This window comes from Eucalyptus grandis, chromosome 11, assembly GCF_016545825.1.
Source record: "Eucalyptus grandis isolate ANBG69807.140 chromosome 11, ASM1654582v1, whole genome shotgun sequence".
Classification (NCBI taxonomy): Eukaryota; Viridiplantae; Streptophyta; class Magnoliopsida; order Myrtales; family Myrtaceae; genus Eucalyptus; species Eucalyptus grandis.
In genome coordinates this window covers 14,150,153-14,168,716 of record NC_052622.1, presented here as the reverse complement: position 1 = coordinate 14,168,716, position 18,564 = coordinate 14,150,153, and the positions used below count along the sequence as shown (strand labels likewise).

The 18,564-nt window shown below is 40.9% G+C and overlaps 1 protein-coding gene and 3 pseudogenes across 1 annotated transcript; all 4 read left to right on the top strand.

Annotated features, from left to right (window-relative positions):
• The first annotated feature begins 176 nt into the window (after positions 1-176).
• LOC120289762 lies at positions 177-6,501 on the top strand (annotated as a pseudogene).
• Positions 6,502-8,675: 2,174 nt separating this feature from the next.
• On the top strand, positions 8,676-9,843 carry LOC104427274 (annotated as a pseudogene).
• Positions 9,844-12,161: 2,318 nt separating this feature from the next.
• Positions 12,162-13,354, top strand: LOC120290034 (annotated as a pseudogene).
• Positions 13,355-16,020: 2,666 nt separating this feature from the next.
• Positions 16,021-17,221, top strand: LOC120290033 (senescence-specific cysteine protease SAG39-like). Its single transcript, XM_039305710.1, has 2 exons — positions 16,021-16,470; positions 16,626-17,221. Exons 1-2 carry the CDS (start codon positions 16,038-16,040, stop codon positions 17,219-17,221), a joined length of 1,029 nt encoding a protein of 342 aa, XP_039161644.1. The 5' UTR covers positions 16,021-16,037.
• The last annotated feature ends 1,343 nt before the right edge of the window (positions 17,222-18,564 follow it).

The following is an 18,564-nucleotide window of genomic DNA, read 5'->3' as shown; positions in this document are numbered from 1 at the left end:
GGTATCCACCTTTTTCAAATGTGTTTATCTATTATTTATTTGGATGAGTTTTTTTTTGGTCGAATTATTTGGATGAGTTATTTTTTAAGAAACTTGTCCTTTTAAGCCTCAGTGTCGATCCGTCCACCGTGGTCCTAAAAGCTCGCACTTAAAATAATTGAGAATATATGGCAAACATGTCTCAATATAGAGTTACAAGTGCTAAAGATGGAGGAATGCCCCGGGAGAAAAATCAACTTAAACATGGAAGTGAAGACAACCATGGAATCATAGAGGCCAAGTTGGAATTAGGAAAAATTACTAAAAAAGTCCTAAACCTATTGCAATTGTGCCAATTCAGTCATAAACTTATTTTTTTAACCAATTGAGTCCTAAACTTTTTATAATTATTTCCGATCAGTCCATCCAACCAAAAATGGGCCGGCGGCACCGGTGATATTTTTTAATAATATTTTATTTTAAAAAAAATTATTAATTTTTTAAATCTTTTTTCCTTTTTTTCCCCTCCTTCGTTCCTCTTCCTCTCCTCCTTCTTCCCTTGGCTCCGGCGACCGGCTAGAGGGGAGGGCTGGCCGGTCGTCGGACGAGGCGGCCGGCGGGGCGAGCCCCCGCCCGATTTGGCGAGGGGCTCGCCGTTGCGTGCAGCAAGGCCCTCCTCGCCGGATCTGGGGAGGGCTCGCCTCCCCCGGCGACCAAGAGGCGAGCCCTCGCCAGATCGACAAGGAGGGCCTTGCCGGACGTGATCCGCGACTACCGCGCCAAGATCGAGGCCGAGCTCTCCAAGATCTGCGACGGCATCCTCGGCCTCCTCGACTCCCACCTCATCCCCGCCGCCTCCGTCGGCGACTCCAAGGTCTTCTTCGTCTAGATCGGTTCCTTGACCGTTGGCGAGCCCCCTCACCGGAGCGGCGAGGGCTCGCCGAGATCGGCGGGGGCTCGCCCGCCAAACCCGGCGACGGCGAGGCCCCCTTGTCGGATCGGCGAGGGCTTGCCCCGCCGACCGCCTTAGTCCGATGGTGGCCAACCCTCCCCTCGGCGAGGTCACTGAAGCCCGGGGGAGAAGGAGGAGAGGAGGAGGAGGAAGGAGGGAGAGGGAAAAAAAAAAAGGAAAAAAAAAAGATAAAAATAATTAATAAAATATTTCAAAAAATAAAATATTATTAAAAAAATGTCACTGGCGCCGGCCAGCTGCCATGTCAACGTCGGCCAACCATTTTTGGCCGGATGGACTGATCGGGAATAATAGTAAAAGGTTTAGGACTCATTTGGTCAAAAAAATAACTTTATGACTGAATTGACACAATTACAATAGGTTTATGACTTTTTTGGTAATTTTCCCGTTGGAATTAGCCCAAAAGTAAGGATCGTGATAAGAGATTTGAATGGGAAAAATATGTAGCCATACGTTATACTACTTATACTAAAACTAGTTGACAATATTAGTGTTTAAGTTATTAAGATGCTTATTGAGAGAAAATAAATGATGAGTGAAACACGAGGTTAGACAAGATTAAGAGTGAATAGTTGATATAAGAGATAAATAACTTTTAGACTCCAAAAATAAATAAGGGACGCGATATTGAGAACAAATATAAATACTTAGGTTGGAAACTAGTTCTAGAGAAAATGACGGGTTTAACTTTCAATGTTGAATTGTCAGTTCACTTAATGACGCAATATTGGATTATCATCAATGTCACTTTTGGATCCAAATTAGGGCATGGTAGTTCATTTTTCTGGTGCTAGAGCTTATTCCTAAAGATAATCAATTTGCCAAAAAAAAGTCAAATTTAGAAGTCGCATATGACTTTCGTTCCTAACTAGTGTCCAGTAATCCACCACTTGTTATCTTAGCTTTAATGCGTGTACTATAGACCCTGCATAATTTCCACTGATGGAACCATTGGGATGGTCCGCACAAGTGACTTTTCTTAACATGACTTTGTGTTAATTGGTTTACTTGGTCATTTCAATGAAAGACTTTGTCTTGTCACTTTCAACTCAACCTTGTTGGACGGACAATTCCTCGAACACCGCTGGCTAACGAGAAGTCAAGATTTATCAATTCATATAAAGCCTTAGAGTTGGTAACTCCGCCGTGTCAAAACCGTAGTTGCGAAGGAAAAAGTAGCAAGGAGTGGGTTGCAAATATGTTTTTGTTGTGAAATAAATGGAAACCAACAAATTTTGTAATTCAAAAAAAGAAAAGAAAAAACTACTAGAGAAATCAATAAGGAATGTTAAAGCACACACTAAATTTACATAATTTGATGTAAGTGATAATACTTACTCCACATAAAGAATCAATAGTGGAGAATCCACCAACCACTAAGAAATTTATAGAATTATAATCGTTCACATATTCAAGTGTTTCCGTTAAAATAAATTGCAGAGAAAATATCTTGGGACTCCGAAACACTTTTGAAATTATTGGCGGACGTAATTCAATGAATGTCTCGGCCACTTGAAGAAGTCGCGACACACTAGCTGATCAACTACGGCACTCAATTCAGAGGGTGAACTTCCCCTAAACCAATTATGTATTCGATAGATAGAGATGTCAGTTAATGATGTGGGGACAGAGATAGAATTCAAAACATTTTCATATCTTTGAAGTGTTCCAACAATTTTTGGTAATTCCCTGTCCTAGCACAATAATTAAATTGCGGGATCTTGTTTAGCGTGACGTTTTTCCTTCTTGTAGAAATTGAATGCAAAATAAAAGTACTAAAATCACTTTCACTTGATTTGAATTTAGTGGTATAACCATCCTGACTATCCATTGGTACCCACTTTTTCCAAATGTGTGTGTGTGTGTGTTTTTTTTTTCCGATGAGATTTTCTTTAAGAAAGTTTTGCTCCTCCTGGTATCAATGTCAATTTTCCTCCACCTTCTTCTTAAAAGGCTGCAATTCAAAGAATTGACAAATGCTCAAAAAAATCAAGATGAAGGAATGCGCCCGCAGAAAATAAAATTGAAGCGTGGAAGTGAAGACTGAAGACTACTGACCCGTGGCTAATGCTCGGAAGATGCGCATATTGATACGGGGGGAAGAACGAAACAAACGCATGACCCCCATTCAACTTGTTGGAATAATTAAATAATAAACAGTACATTTCTCTAACGGCTTAAATTTTTAGAACAGTTAGCTATTATTCCACCAAATTTCACATAATATCATAGCTATTCTCAGTTCAAATCTTTTTAGAACCTATTTGCATTCTCAATTAAATATGTCTACGCTTAGTACTAGGCAAAAAAAAAAAAAAAAAAAAGATATAGACTTAGCGTAAGGGGAAGTGTTGAAATAATTAAATAATAAATTATGCATTCATCTAATAACTTAAACTTTTAAAATAGTTGGTTATGGTTTCACCAAATCTCACACAACTGTTCCTAAGTTTCATCTTTTTATTTCCTTCACATTTCTTCTTTATGCAAACTTATGTATTGTCTTCTCGTGTAATTTCAATTTCAATGAACTTTAATTTCCTCGCAATATATTCACTTTATGGACTTGGATTTTACATGGATTTCCACTCCGTCAAATCCCCTCTTCATCATGCATTGTGCGGGCGAGGTGTGCAGCTGCGGATCACTCTCCATCATCTGAAGTTTGGTTTGTCTCGGCATATATTGATTTTTCGTCAAATGGTATTATGTTTGTAAGATCTCGATCATTCATATGTAAAGTTCTTGGTTAAGGCAAGTTCTTCACAATACCGTTTGCATCGAGCAATGAGTCTATCTCCTCACTCATAAAAAGGTTTAACAGCACAAGACCCGCATAGACAAACTCAAGTGGGCAAGTCTTTCACTTTGATCTTAAAGACAAGATAAAAAGGTGATCTTGAGTAATTCAATCATCCTATCCACTTCCTCAATTTGCGCGTAATATCAGAGCATAAAATATGGATTTTACAATAGCAAAAGCTAAGTCCTCATTGTTTTCCCCTCCGCATGAGTTTCCGTATGAAGCAAACATTTCACCAAACACTGATGTTGATAAGGAACGCAATATCATATTTTTACACGGTCATTTCAATTCCTTTACATGCTCTTTAAAGCAAGTAAAAAGGATAAAACAGAAAGGTCATTCCTTGTACCAGGTCAAAAACTGAAGGCTTTCAATGACTCTAAACGAGTCTCGATTTGGAGAATTTAAAATGGAATGAAATTGCTGCGGAAAGCTAACTCAGGCATGTTTTGATTCTGTAAATGGCAACCTGTGTGCGTACTAGCAGATATACTGATTGATACATAGATTAGCATCCAATTACTTGCTTTTATCAGATTTGATGCAGCATTTGTTGAATACCTCATGGGCAAAAGAACAAATCCATTGCGATGATGCAAGTATGGTGAAAATTAATGTGCCCGAGCCAAACCTTTGTAGGAAGAGATTCCCCAGTAGAAACTCCAAACCAAGTAAGAGCAAGGAGGAAGAATATCTAGCTAAACAGCGTTAAACATCATGAACAGCTTCAGAGAAAGTAAAGACGTGGTTCGAATCCAAGAGGCACAAACTTCGAGCCATTAGAGTCGATGTTTGAAAATGACTACATTAAAGAGGAAATAAATCTTTAATTGAGGTTCTTCAAGTTCATATTATCGTTATGTTCATTCCTTTAAATTGATGGGTACTTTTTCACATCTACTTTTACAAACTATGCCAACTAGTTCACTTAAAAAGGATTTTTAAATTCTTGATATCATAGTTGTCCCCAACTGTTTCAACGCGAAAAGAGTTAAAAGCGTAGGCAGATGATAAATCACTCGCGGGTCAAGACGATGAGTAAGCAAAAGGCTTGCTCAATCCACCCATGCCCGCCATGCCCGAAATGTAAAGGAGTAAGCTTGGACGGCACACACCCTTCATGAGAAAGTCTAACTCATCCAACTTTAACTAGTCTGCCAAATGTAAACCTTTTGCCATGAGCGGCTTGGGCAACTCCGGTCCGACCCGGCTTGGCCTATCTGGTATTCATTTTTACCTGCCGGAAAATGTTGAGTCTGTCACAAACATTCTATCCCTATCTTGTCATTATAAGAGGATTTAAATATTTTTTTCTTGCCCCTTCTTCTAAGGGGAAGACAGCAAAAGGCGGAACAACACTTGTGCGCAAGAAAGCCCGAGCCCAAGTTTCTACTTAGGCTAGCTTTTTATTAGCAAATTTGTTCACTAGAGATAACCATTTCACTCTGGGTCTTTTCCTGATGAAAAAGTCATTCCTTTTGTTTCGTTCAAAATTGATAAAAATAGCTAGTCCTCGATGGAGTTCCGGTGATACGGAGTTTATGCAACCAATAAAACTCCTGGGGAGTTATACATTTGTATATTGATAAGACTAGTCACTATTATTTGAAGTTCGAATGCACCATTGAGAGAGATGAACCCACGTATGAGAGGCGCGAGCAGCGGGTTGCACGGTACAGGCGTATGTACAAGGATGCAGCCAAGAGGCCGAGACGGTACCTGATGTTCAAGGAAAATATTAGTCGATTGAGTCGTTTAATCTAGCGAGCAAGAAGCCTTACAAGCTCGGTGTCAATCAGTTTGCCTATCTCACCAACACGAGCTCAGGGCCTCGAGGAACGGGTTCAAGGAGCATATGTATACCACGGAGGCAAAGTCCTCCAGGGACGAGAACGTCTCCGCGGTGCTCTCTTCCATCGGTTGGACGAAAAAGGTAGTCGCGCCCATTAAGAACCAAGAGGAATGTGGTAAGCAAGCAATTAATTACCTACTGAATTGATTTTTGTTGGTTAATAATGATGACGAGATAAAGAACTACTAATTTCGGTTGAATCTAACATAGCTATTGATTCTTCCAAAACTAACATGAAAATTATGGTATGAATGCATATTGAAATTGATCCCCTACCATGCAGGATGATGCTGGGCGTTCTCGGCTGTGGTGGCTGTGGAAGGAATCATGGAAATTACGGCGGGCAAGCTAATTGCTCTCTCGGAGTAAGAACTTTGTGGATCGCGACATCCACGGCGAGGACAAAGGTTGCCAAGGCGGATGGATGGATAGCGCGTACCTATTCATCAAGAAGCATGGCTTCGCCAGCGAGGCTCAGTATCCCTACACGGGCACTGACGGCAAATGCAACACGAAAGAGGAAGCCAAACGGTCCGCGACAATCAAGGGCTATGAAACGTCCCCGCCAATAGCGAGGAGGCATTGTTGAAGGCCGTCGCCAATCAGCCGGTCTTCATGGCCATCGATGCCAGAGGTTTCGAGTTTCAAATCTATTCCAGTGGAGTCTTCACGGGAGCTTGTGGGACCGATTTGAACCGTTGGGTTGCCATGGTCGGATATGAGACGAGCAAGGATGGCACCAAATATGGGCTTGTCAACAACTCGTGGGGCGCAGATTGGGGCGAGGAAGGCTACATTAGGATGCAGAGGGGCGTGGATGTCAAGGAAGGCCTTGGCGGCATAGCAATTAGGGCCTCTTATCCATCAGGAAAATTACCAAAAATAAGTTAAACCTATTGCAATTGTATCAATTTAGTCCTAAAGTCTTTTTTTTTTTTTTTTTTTTGGCAATTGAGTCTTAAACATTTTACAATTGTGTCAATTCAGTTCATCCGACTAAAGTTAGCCGATCAATGCTTAGGTGAACAATTTTTTAATAATATTTTATTCTATTCGATTTTTTTTTTCATCATTCATCCTCTCTATCCAAAGTGGTTGGTCATCAAACTAATTGGCAAGAAGGCAACCTTGCCAATTAGTGGCAAAGGGAAGCTCTCCCTTGCCCAATCTAGTGAGGGCTCGCCTTGCCATCATTGGGCGAGGTCAACCTCACCCTCGCCAAATCTAATGGGGGCTCACCTCACCAGTGGCTAGACGAGCCCACTCTTGTCCAACAATGACGAGGTGAACCTCGCCACTAGCCGGCAATCGGCCCTTGCCTCTGATTGGTCGCCTCAATCCAACGACTGAACAAAGAAAGGAGGAAAAAAATTCAAAATAATAAAAAAAAAATTAGAAAAAAAATTATTAAAAAATTGTCAATGTTAGCACCAATTAGCCAAATTTGGCTGGATGAACTGAACTGGCACAATTACAATAGATTTATAACTTTTTGGTAATTTTCCCCTATTCGTCTACATAAGTCTAAATAAACTATACAATGTGCACTCGATTAAATTGTGAGTATGTCACGTGTTGTGAAGTCCATAGTCCTGGAATTTCCATTTTGAATTGAACATTTTATGTTCTACTCGTTCAAGAAATTTGGGACCACATTCCGCGATTCTATTATATACCAAAATGGAATTTATGTAGCATGCTTAATGCTAAGAAAACTATTTCGTCAACTTGATCACCAATCGCTTGCTTCCGCAACATAAAATGGTCAAAAATTTAAATGCAAGACTAATGTTAAGTCTCGCAAACATGTGCATCAGGAGTATTAAATATTTGTATTTTACTCACGGGTCTCATTATATTGCGAGATTAGTCTGACATCGAACTCGGAGCTTTTAGAGGAAATAAACAAGCTCAGTACTTTGCCAGTAATGTAGATATCCTTTTCTTCTCCACAAATTATGAAAATCATAATTATCGACAGACTGTCAAAAAAATCAACAAATTCATTTAAGATTTACTTGTATATGAATTTCACGGAATGATTACCCAAAAAGTGATAAACATATTATATAGATAATAATTCAATTCTAACCATTTTAATTTGATCAACTTAATCATAAACCTTACAATGATTTGTTAATGTAGGCCTTGGAGCCAATTTTGGCTGACAATCGCTAAAGTGGATACCAGGTTGTCGTGACGTGAAATAGCCAATGCTAACATAGACAATTATTACAACTTTTTTTATATTTCTAAATTTTTTAAATATTTTTTTTGAATTTTTCTTTTACTTATCTTTCTTGTTTTCCTTTATTTTCCTTATTCCTCCGCCGATCACCGACGATCAGCCTTAGGTGAGGGCCGGCAAGGTCAACCCTCATCAATTGCAGTGAGACTTGGCCCCCACCTATGGTCAGATAATTTGAAAAAAATGTCGACATCATTGTTGGTCATCTTCTCCATCAATGATCGCAGTCAAAATTGGCTAGAATGATTACTTTGGCAAATTATCAAAAGTTTAAAATTATATTAGTCAAATTAAAGATTTAGGAATGAATCAGCATCTGTACAATAGATTAAGACTTTTTAAATAAAACTCCTAAATTTCGGTTGACAAAATAAAAGTCTTGAAATCTCAATGAGGTTATCAAAATTAAATCAAAGTCTACCATCTTTTTCAAGCATTTAGAACAAGCAAACTGGGCACATCTAACCGAATATTTTGCTCTATCATGCTGCAACCAAAGCACAAAGTCCAATTTATCAGTCCAGCGAAACAGAAAGGAGGAACTTCAATGAATTTAATGAGCCAGTCCATCTCAAATCACTCTCTCCGGCACGTAGATGATTACTGCTTCTGTTAATCTGGAAAGGATTCATTGATTTTTTATGAACAGCTTGGATTATCCAGATAGTCGAAGAATCCACAACCAAGTTCATCGCGCGCTCCGAAACTTCAGGACTATAATTTGAGGGCTAATCTCAGTAGTCTGTGTGCGCACTCATCCATTGATCACTTTTAACTTTTCATTGCTCTTTAAACATTTGCATCTGCTGGTGAAGTCATGGGATCCTTCAGAAACCAATATTGCCTTCTACTGATATTGATCTTCCTTTTGGGAGCTTGGGCTTGCCAAGCCGTTGGTCGGACCCTCCAGCAAGACGATCTCATGTTCAACTTGCACGAGCAGTGGATGGGGCGTTACGGGCATGTCTACAAGGACATGGACGAGAGGGAAAGCCGCTTCAAGATATTCAAGGCCAACGTGCAACGAATCGAGTCGTTCAATTGGGAAAGAGGCAAACCTTACAAGCTCGGCGTCAATCGGTTTGCCGACCTCACAAATGAAGAATTCAAGGCAAGGAACCGATTCAAGTCGAACATGTGCTCCACTATGGCCGCATCTTTCAAGTACGGAAATGTCACCGCGGTGCCTTCGAGCATGGATTGGAGAAAGGAGCTGTGACGCCTGTTAAGAACCAAGGCCAATGTGGTAAATTGATGGAATCTAGTTCATGAATGAGCATTATTTACCTTCGCAAATATTCGACATTCTTTGACGCATTATGTTGTTAAAATCCCTGATCTTCTTGTAGTTTCTTCTCCAAGAATGTTGTTGTTCTGATTTGATTGTCCTGTTTCCATTGCAAAAATGTAGGATGCTGTTGGGCTTTTTCAGCCGCGGCGGCTGTGGAAGGTATCGATGAAATATCCACGGGTAAGTTGATTTCTCTCCGAGCAAGAGTTGGTCGACTGCGACGTCGGTGGCCAGGACGAAGGATGTGAAGGTGGCTAGATGGATAGCGCGCTCCAGTTCGTCGAGAAACACGGCCTCACAACCGAGACAAACTATCTCTACGTGGGCACGGACGGTAAATGCAATGTCAAATCCGAATCGAACTGCGTTGTGATCATAAAGGGCTACGAAGACGTTCCTGCCAACAGCGAGGACGCATTGCTAAAGGCAGTCGCCAATCAGCCGGTTTCCGTGGCCATCGATGCCGGAGGATTTGAGTTCCAATTCTACTCCAGCAGCGTGTTCACCGGAGCTTGCGGGACCGACTTGGACCATGGAGTTACCGCGGTCGGATATGGGACTAGCGATGACGGCACCAAATTTTGGCTGGTGAAGAACCCGCGGGGCGAGGAAGGATACATAAGGATGGAGAGATGTCAGCGCTAAGGAAGGCCTCTTACCCTACTGCATAAGTATGAATGAAGTCTCTACATGACGTACAGATTTTCTACCTTGTGTGTTTACTGCATTGGTGTCATCTCGGCAAGTAACTTGAGTTCGTGTAAATATTGTGTGATTAGAATGTGATTTTGAAATTTCTTATTTCGTATCTCTACTTGTTCAAGAAATGTGGAACTAAATTGAACTCGGCACAACTAAGTATATGCTTAATGCCCTTTTCATTTTGATATCACGAGGTGTCTAAGCGTTTCGCCCATTGATAATTTATTTAAGCAAGCTCTCGATTTAGAGACTCTCTCTTGTGATTAAACTTCCACTTATCAATTTCATGAGATCCCCTTCACGCAATACTCAAACACAGAACAAGTTCACCGTCATTACATCCGAGATCTTCTTCCCACAATTTAACCTCTCTCTCTCTCTCTCTCTCTCTCTCTCTCTCTCTCTCTCTCTCTCTCTTTCTTTTCTCCAAACTATGTAGAATTTCTACAGTTCTTCTTTCAATTGTGATCAAGGTTTTCTTTTTTTTTTTTTTTGGTGAGAATTATATTAGCTGAAACCAATAATTAATCAAAAACGGCACCAAAACAAACACTCATAATGAACAGAGGCATAATGAGTGGAAGAGTGCCGAGAGAACAAAAAAGGGAAGTCAACAAGGCACAATACGCGGTTAAGCCACACAACTACAGCCACAACCAAAAGGGACAAAAAACAAAAGAATGCGACCAGCCAGCCAAACAAAGGCAACTACAGCCAAAACCAAACAAAACGTCATCGCCCAAATGGAAAGAACGAGACAACCGGCAGGAATCAAGGCCAGCACCGAAACAAATAGCAGCAGCCATTCTGCACCACCACTCCAACCTGAAAATATTATGGATGCACTGGAGTAGAAGAGAAGATGCAGGGGTCTATCCCCTAGCTACGAATAATTGACATAATTAGCAGCACCTCACGCTCTATTGAACGGCTAAAAGGAGTCGTTGAAATCGGAAAAGAGCAGCATTAGGGACTATTAGCTTCCCGTCCTGAATCATCTTTTCTACCTACAGATTAAGCCATCGCGGATGTTAGATTTCGAGGACAATCGGCAAGCCATCCATTTCAGGTCGTGGCTGGGTTGTCTGCTTTCAGCAGCAAGTGAAGAGCAACCTCCGTGAAATCGCTCGTCGCGGATGCCGGATGGTACTTATCGACAGTTTTTCCAGATTTAGAGACCGCTTTAGCCATCCCTCTTTTGAGTATAAGTTTAGGATGTTATCATTTCCTTTTGTCTATATTACTCTAACTCCCAACTTACTCTCAGACTTCTGTCCTCCATCTTTACATAGCATGAGAGTCAAACCCCATGCCTGAAACTAAACGTCATCTTCGCCAATACCTAAAAAGGTGGGAAATCAAACTTTTGAATTCACTTTTACTAATTCAATCCTAAAACTTTTAATTTTGCCAATTCAGTCTTGAACATTTTCAGATTTTATTAATTGAGTCTATTTGACTAATTTTGACCAGAAATTACTAACATAAATGCTAACCGTGCCACTAATGTAGGACAACCGACGTTTTTGTCAGGCAATTTTCAACTAAAATTGTTTAAAAAATTATATTGGCCAATCATTAAAAAATTTTAAGCTAAATTAGTCAAATTATAAAGTTTAAGATTGAAATGGCATCCATACAATAAACTTACAACTCTTCCGGTTATTATCCCATTAACTTTGTATGCCGCAAAAATCCTTTCAACCTACAGATCGATTATAGACGCACAAAGGGCTATATATAGGCACATGTGGAAATTCCACAATTTTTTTACCTCGACAGTAAATTAGTTATAATTTCATTATATTTTTTGGGACTAAGTAGAGGTGGAGAAGCCAGACACTCAAGCAGCCTATTCCTCCATTCCGCCGTTTTAAATACTCACATGCACGCCCATGCAACTCCAACGCGAAAGGTCATCGTCTGTAGTTTTGTACTGATCAGATTTGACGTCATGCTGCGAGTTTGGTCAAGAACGAGCGATAAGAACACGTTACGACCGAAGCAGATAGTCCTATATGTCAGCCCACAAACAGAAACTTTGAGCTTTCCGTGACATGAATCTCACGAGCCTAGTCCATCGCAGAACATTCCCTCCGGCACGCAAATGGAAACGAATTCAAATCTAATCTGACGTGCCCATCAGGACAGATTATCAGTCAAGTTGATGAATCCACCGCTCAAATTCTTCGTACGTGTCCAAGACATGAGGACTATAAATCTGAGGTGCGAATCTAGGACTCTGTGTGCTCACAAACTTTCTCCCTTAGCTCTTCTCCATCTCTTACTCCCAACATTCCTTGGGAAGCCATGGCATCGTTGAGAAACCGATGCTGCATCCTAGTGACTCTGATCTTCCTTTTGGGAGCTTGGGCTTGCCAAGCCGCGGGTCGCGCCCTCCAGCAAGACGATCCCATGTACGAGATGCACGAGCAATGGATGGCCCGTTACGGGCGTGTGTACACGGACATGGACGAGAGGCAAAGCCGTTTCCAGATATTCAAGGCAAACATACGACTGATTGAGCCGTTTAATCGGGGAAGTGGCAAGCCTTACAAGCTAAGCGTCAATCAGTTTGCCGACCTCACGAATGAAGAATTCAAGGCGAGGAACCGATTCAAGTCACACATGTGCTCCGCCGAGGCCGCGTCCTTCAAGTACGGAAATGGCACCGCGGTGCCTTCCAGCATGGATTGGAGAAAGAAAGGAGCCGTGACCCCTGTTAAGAACCAAGGCCAATGTGGTAAACTGATCGAATCTATTGATGCTATTTGACCATTTGTTGAGTCAATGTGTAGTCAAACTGCCTATGATTCTTATGGCAGCTCCAACAATATTCATGTTTTAACTCGATTTCCATTCATAAGTAGGATGTTGTTGGGCTTTTTCAGCCGTGGCAGCGGTGGAAGGAATCCATGAAATCACCACAGGTAAGTTGATTTCCCTTTCCGAGCAAGAGTTGGTCGACTGCGACGTCCGCAGCCAGGACCAAGGATGCGAAGGCGGTTGGATGGATAGCGCATTCCAATTCGTCGAGAAGCACGGCCTCACTACTGAGATGAATTACCCCTACACAGGCACGGACGGTAAGTGCAATGCAAAACGCCGTGCCGTGACCATAAAGGATACGAAGACGTTCCTGCCAATAGCGAGGAGGCGTTGCTGAAAGCTGTCGCTAACCAGCCGGTTTCTGTGGCCATCGATGCCGGAGGATTTGAGTTCCAATTCTACTCCAGCGGCGTGTTCACCGGAGCCTGTGGGACAGATTTGGACCATGGTGTCGCCGCCATCGGGTACGGGACCAGCGACGACGGTACCAAGTATTGGTTGGTGAAGAACTCGTGGGGCGCGGAATGGGGGGAGGAAGGGTACATAAGGATGCAGAGAGATGTTACCGCTAAGGAAGGCCTCTGCGGCATAGCAATGAAGGCGTCTTATCCTACTGCATGAGTCTGAATTCACTACACCGGAGATGAGCTCGTGTGATGTAAAGACTCGAGATTTCCCGCTTTCTATGTTTATTGCGTACAGCGTCTGGCTGCTTGTAAATTTCACCTGTATGTGTGATTAGAAGGTAATAATACTATGAAATTTCCTATTTGAAAATCTCTAATTATTTGAGAATTCTGAAATTCAACTAAGCACCTGAGCTTAGTATTCATACCAAATCGTACTTGGGTGAGTGTCATCGTTCGTGCAAAATTAGGAAAATTATCAAAACAGTCCTAAACTTATTATAATATTTTCAATTCAGTCTTAAACCTTTTTTTGGAAAGTCAATTTAGTTCTAAAGGTATACTTATATCTCAATTTAGTTTCTCTCCTCTCTCTCCTTCCTCCTTCCTTCCTCTACAAGCAGTTGATAGTGACAAGCAGCATAAGCATTGGGTTAGCCTTGCCAGCCAATGGTGAGGCTCACCCCCACTGGCTAATGGTGAGGGTAAGCCTCACCTAATGATGACGAGGTTGTCCTCGCCATGGTTAGGTAAGGCTGCGATCTAGCCATGGCTAGCAAGGCTCACCCAAGCTAGAGGCCATGCAAGGTCACAACCTCTAGCGAGGCATGACAACCTCGCTAGCTTAGCGAGCAGCCTAGGCAAGGTCACCTAGCCATAGCTAGGCTTCCTCGAGGATAGCGAGGTCCCTCACCAGGCTTGCCTTTGGCTGCTCGCTAGCAACGACTAGCTAGAGGAAGGAGGAGAAAGTGAAGAAAACCATAATGAGAAAAAAAAAAGGAAAAAATTTAAAAATTTGAAAAAATTAAAATATTGTCCACATCGGCATCAGCTGAATGATTGGTATCCATGTCAATGCTAGCTAGCCAAAATTGGCCAATGGAATCAATTGACACGATTGCAAAATTTTTTGGATTGAATTGATAAAAAAAAAGTTTATGACTCGACTTGAAAAAATGACAATAAGTTTGGCACTTTTTTGTAATTTATTGTACAGAATTCCATTCTCCCCAACCCCAAAATACTGATTTTTTTCTATACTAATTATATTTCAATAAGTGTTGGTAAATATTTAAAAAAAAAAAACTATCCTATAAAAAAAAATTTGTCGGTTATTTTTTGCCCAGGACACTAGACAACTTTCTAATACTTTTAATGAAACTAACTAATTTTTATAGTTTGTAAATTACCAATTTTGTACTAATTGATAAACTTTTATTTATATCTGAATTATCTAACTCTTAAATGAGATTCTCAACCTAAAATATTATTTGGGTTTGCATAGAACTCTTTTGTGTCCTGCCTACAAATACCGATCTTTTTTTCTTTTTTTTTTAATGACCCGGGAAGCCCCATACGACAGCGGGCTGCGAAGTAACCTTGGGGAGGAACGTGAGTTACCACTACCCCTCGTGCCCCGGGTAAGTCGCCTTGTGAAGCCCGGGAATCGAACTCCCCCCCTTATGTTAGGGGGAGAAGCTCGTCGCTAGCAGCGCCACCCAGACAGGTGGTTCAAATACCGATCTTTTTCGTGCTAGTATATGTCAATAAATTTTATAAATAAATAAATAATATATACCAAACTTTCAAATAACTTGGTAAGAAAAATACCGATCTTTTTCGTGCTAGCATATGCCACCCAGATATATATATATATATATATATATATATATATATATATCTTGGTTCATTTTAAAAGCTATTGGTAAGAAAAAAAAATCCCAAATTTTTTCTCAAATAACTTATTGGTAACTTAGCAACAATTTTATGGGATTACTAATATTTTTATAATTTATAAATACCAATTTTGATTTAATTTATCAAATTTTTTTGGTAAGGTTAATTTATCAATTTTATTTGCATAACTTACTAACGTTTTGAATTTAAATGAATTTACCTATGGTGGAACTGCCATGTGTTTTCTAACCAAAAAAACTGTCGTGTGTTTGTCTGTTGGAGAGAGAGGGAGGCAGGCCACAATTGTGACAAGAGAGGATAATACCGTGGTGTGGTAACTGCGTGATGGTGTGAGAAATAGCTTTTCCCAAAAAGTCTAAGAAAATTTTCTCTTTTAGGGTGGGATCACTAAGCACATAAAGAAGTTCAACACCTTCGTTCGAAGAGATTGTCAAGAGGCTCTTAAAAAGATTAAGAATATTTCCCCTTTAGGGTGGGACAACTTATGTTGTGAAAAATCTTATTCCTTTGTAAATACATTGTAGACGTGCAAAGCGTTACACCTCAGTATCACATATTCGATAATTGGAAAGTCATCCGAGTTTATGCCGACGAATGTCTATCGTCCTCTCAAAAGTCGTTTGCTTCGTTTGATGTGAGCAATTATTGTAGCGACTGAACATGCTACAAATTGGCCCAAAAAGACTGTAAAATCACGCTGAAATAAAAGCACACAGTCCAAATTACCAGCCCTCGCACAGAAACAAAGTAAGCCTCCAGACATGAATCTCACAAGCTAAGTCTATCTCGGAACAACCTCTCTGGCACGTTGACGATTGATTACTGCTTTTCTTAATTAAAGCTAATTCATCCGATTAATTCGATGCACCCATCAGGATAGATTATCAGGCAAGTCGATGAATCCACGTCCGAATTCGTCGTACGATCCAAAACATTGGGACTATAAATTTGAGGTGCATTCTTAGGATTCTGTGTGCTCCCAAACTGATTCACTTAGCTATTCTCCTTCACTCCTAACATTGCTAGCCAAGTCATGGGATCGTTTAGAAACCAATATTTCATTCTGGTGCCTTTGGTCTTCCTTTTGGGAGCTTGGGCTCATCAAGCCGCCGGTCGCACCCTCCAGCGAGACGATCCCATGTATGAGATGCATGGGCAATGGATGGCCCGTTACGGGCGTGTGTACAAGGATGTGGAAGAAAGGCAAAGCCGTTTCGAGATATTTAAGGCAAATATGCAGGGCATCGAGTCGTTCAATCAGGCAAACGACAAGCCTTACAGGCTCGGCGTCAATCAGTTCGCCGACCTCACGAATGAAGAATTCAAGGCAAGGAACCGATTCAAGTCGCACATGTGCTCCACCGAGGCCGCTTCTTTCAGGTACGAAAACATCACCGCGGTGCCTTCTAGCATGGACTGGAGAAAGAAAGGAGCTGTGACACCGGTTAAGAACCAAGGCCAATGTGGTAAGTTGATAGAGACTAGTTCATGAATTGCCTTCATCAATCTATTTGAGATTCTTAGAGACAAGATGTTAAAACCCCTAATGTTGTTATAGTATCTTCTCCAAGAATGTCTGTTGTTCTGATTTGAGTGTCCTGTTTCCGTTGCAAAAATGTAGGATGTTGCTGGGCTTTTTCAGCCGTGGCAGCTGTGGAAGGAGTCAATGAAATAACCACGGGTAAGCTGATTTCTCTTTCCGAGCAAGAGTTGGTCGACTGCGACGTCGGTGGCCAGGACCAGGGATGCGAAGGCGGTTGGATGGATAGCGCATTCCAATTTGTTGAGAAGCACGGCCTCACAACCGAGACGAACTATCCCTACAAGGGCACGGATGGCAAATGCAATGTCAAATCGGAATCCAACCGTGCCGTGATCATAAAGGGCTATGAAGACGAAGACGTTCCCGCCAACAGCGAGGGGGCATTGCTAAAGGCAGTTGCTAACCAGCCAGTTTCCGTGGCCATCGATGCCGGAGGATTCGATTTCCAATTCTACTCTAGCGGCGTGTTCACCGGGGCTTGTGGGACCGAATTGGACCACGGTGTTACCGCCGTCGGATACGGGACAAGTGATGATGGCACCAAATTTTGGCTGGTGAAGAACTCGTGGGGCGAGGAATGGGGCGAGAAAGGATACATAAGGATGCAGAGAGACGTCAGTGCGAAGGAAGGCCTCTGCGGCATCGCGATGAAGGCCTCTTATCCTACCGCGTAGATTTAAATGAAGCCACATATCCGTGTGTACTGTAAAAATGGTGAAGCTTTTCAGTTCTAAGGCCTCGTTTTATGCCTATGCTTGACATGCTGCAGGCATATATATCCATATGTACTAGTTGTGTGTTCTTAAGAAGTGATGTTTGAATTTCCGACTTGAAAAATCCTTTTGTTGAAGAAACTTAGGATGAGATTCAACTGGGTACGGCTTCACAACTCGAACAAGAAAAACTTGCGCAAGTCATCAATCCCGATACGCTATTGAGAACGATCTAAAGATGTTGAGTCGAAATACATGAAATTTAAAATGATTCATTCCACATTGCAACAATTTGGCAAGCAGCATGCAGTGAAGGATTGAAGAAGAATATGTGTGAATTCATTAAATCTTCAGTCCGAAGAACGGACTTTTCAAAGAATCGAAGTTCTAAGTGGCTTGTTTGAAAGCTACCGATATTTTTGGCTTTTTTATATTTTAGCATTCAGTTCATAGAAAAAGTGTTCAATCAAGATTTTCATCACCCAAATTTGATGGAATTAACAAAAATTGTCGATCACACCAATATGACAATTTTCAGGATTTGATTGCATAATTTTGAAACTTAGTTCTATATTTAAGCAAATCAAGAACACCCAGAAATCATGCTTTTGACAGGAGCAGAGCCATTGCTCTTTTTGCTCGTAAATTAAATTTGTAGGATCAGCAAAGCATTTCCATCTGGTGGCAATAATGAGACTTTCTTGGTATATGACGTTGACCGAATGTTACGTGAGGAAAAAGGAGAAGTCACTTCTAGTGAGAATTTCCTCGAAACATCATGAAATGCATGTGTAGTGCGAAGAACAAATATTTAACTTTTTGGTGGTGACATTACTTAAGCTTTTGAGAAAAATAACCCACTTTGAAAATAAACATTTGAAAAAGAAATTTTCAGCACATTATTTTCAGTGGCCTATTGTACCTATATTCATATATTTTTGAAAATGTATGATTGTAATTAGGTCTATATTTTCAATCATCCTCGATCAAAAGAAAATTTTATCCAACCATCCTTGTGAATAGCGGGTCACAAATTGTGGACATCAATTATATGTTAAATCAACTGATCACCACCATGACGAAGGCTGCTGATCGGCAGCTGAGGAAAAGAAAAAGAAAGAAAAAGAATTTAAAATTATATTTTTAAAGAGAAAAAAAAAAAAAATTATCAAAAGAAGTGAACGGAGGATAATCATATTTTTCATACCATGATGGACAGTATTTTTCATTTCATTTTCAGATTTTAGCTAAATGCCGAAAATATACGGTTTCTAGAAAATATTTTCAAAAATGTCACATTTTCG

Bases quoted from the DNA above. Each gene is read 5' to 3' on its own strand.
- LOC120290033 (XM_039305710.1), top strand. From the start codon at position 16,038: ATGGGATCGTTTAGAAACCAATATTTCATTCTGGTGCCTTTGGTCTTC. The intron at 16,471-16,625 runs GTAAGTTGATAG...GCAAAAATGTAG, and splicing joins TAAGAACCAAGGCCAATGTG to GATGTTGCTGGGCTTTTTCA.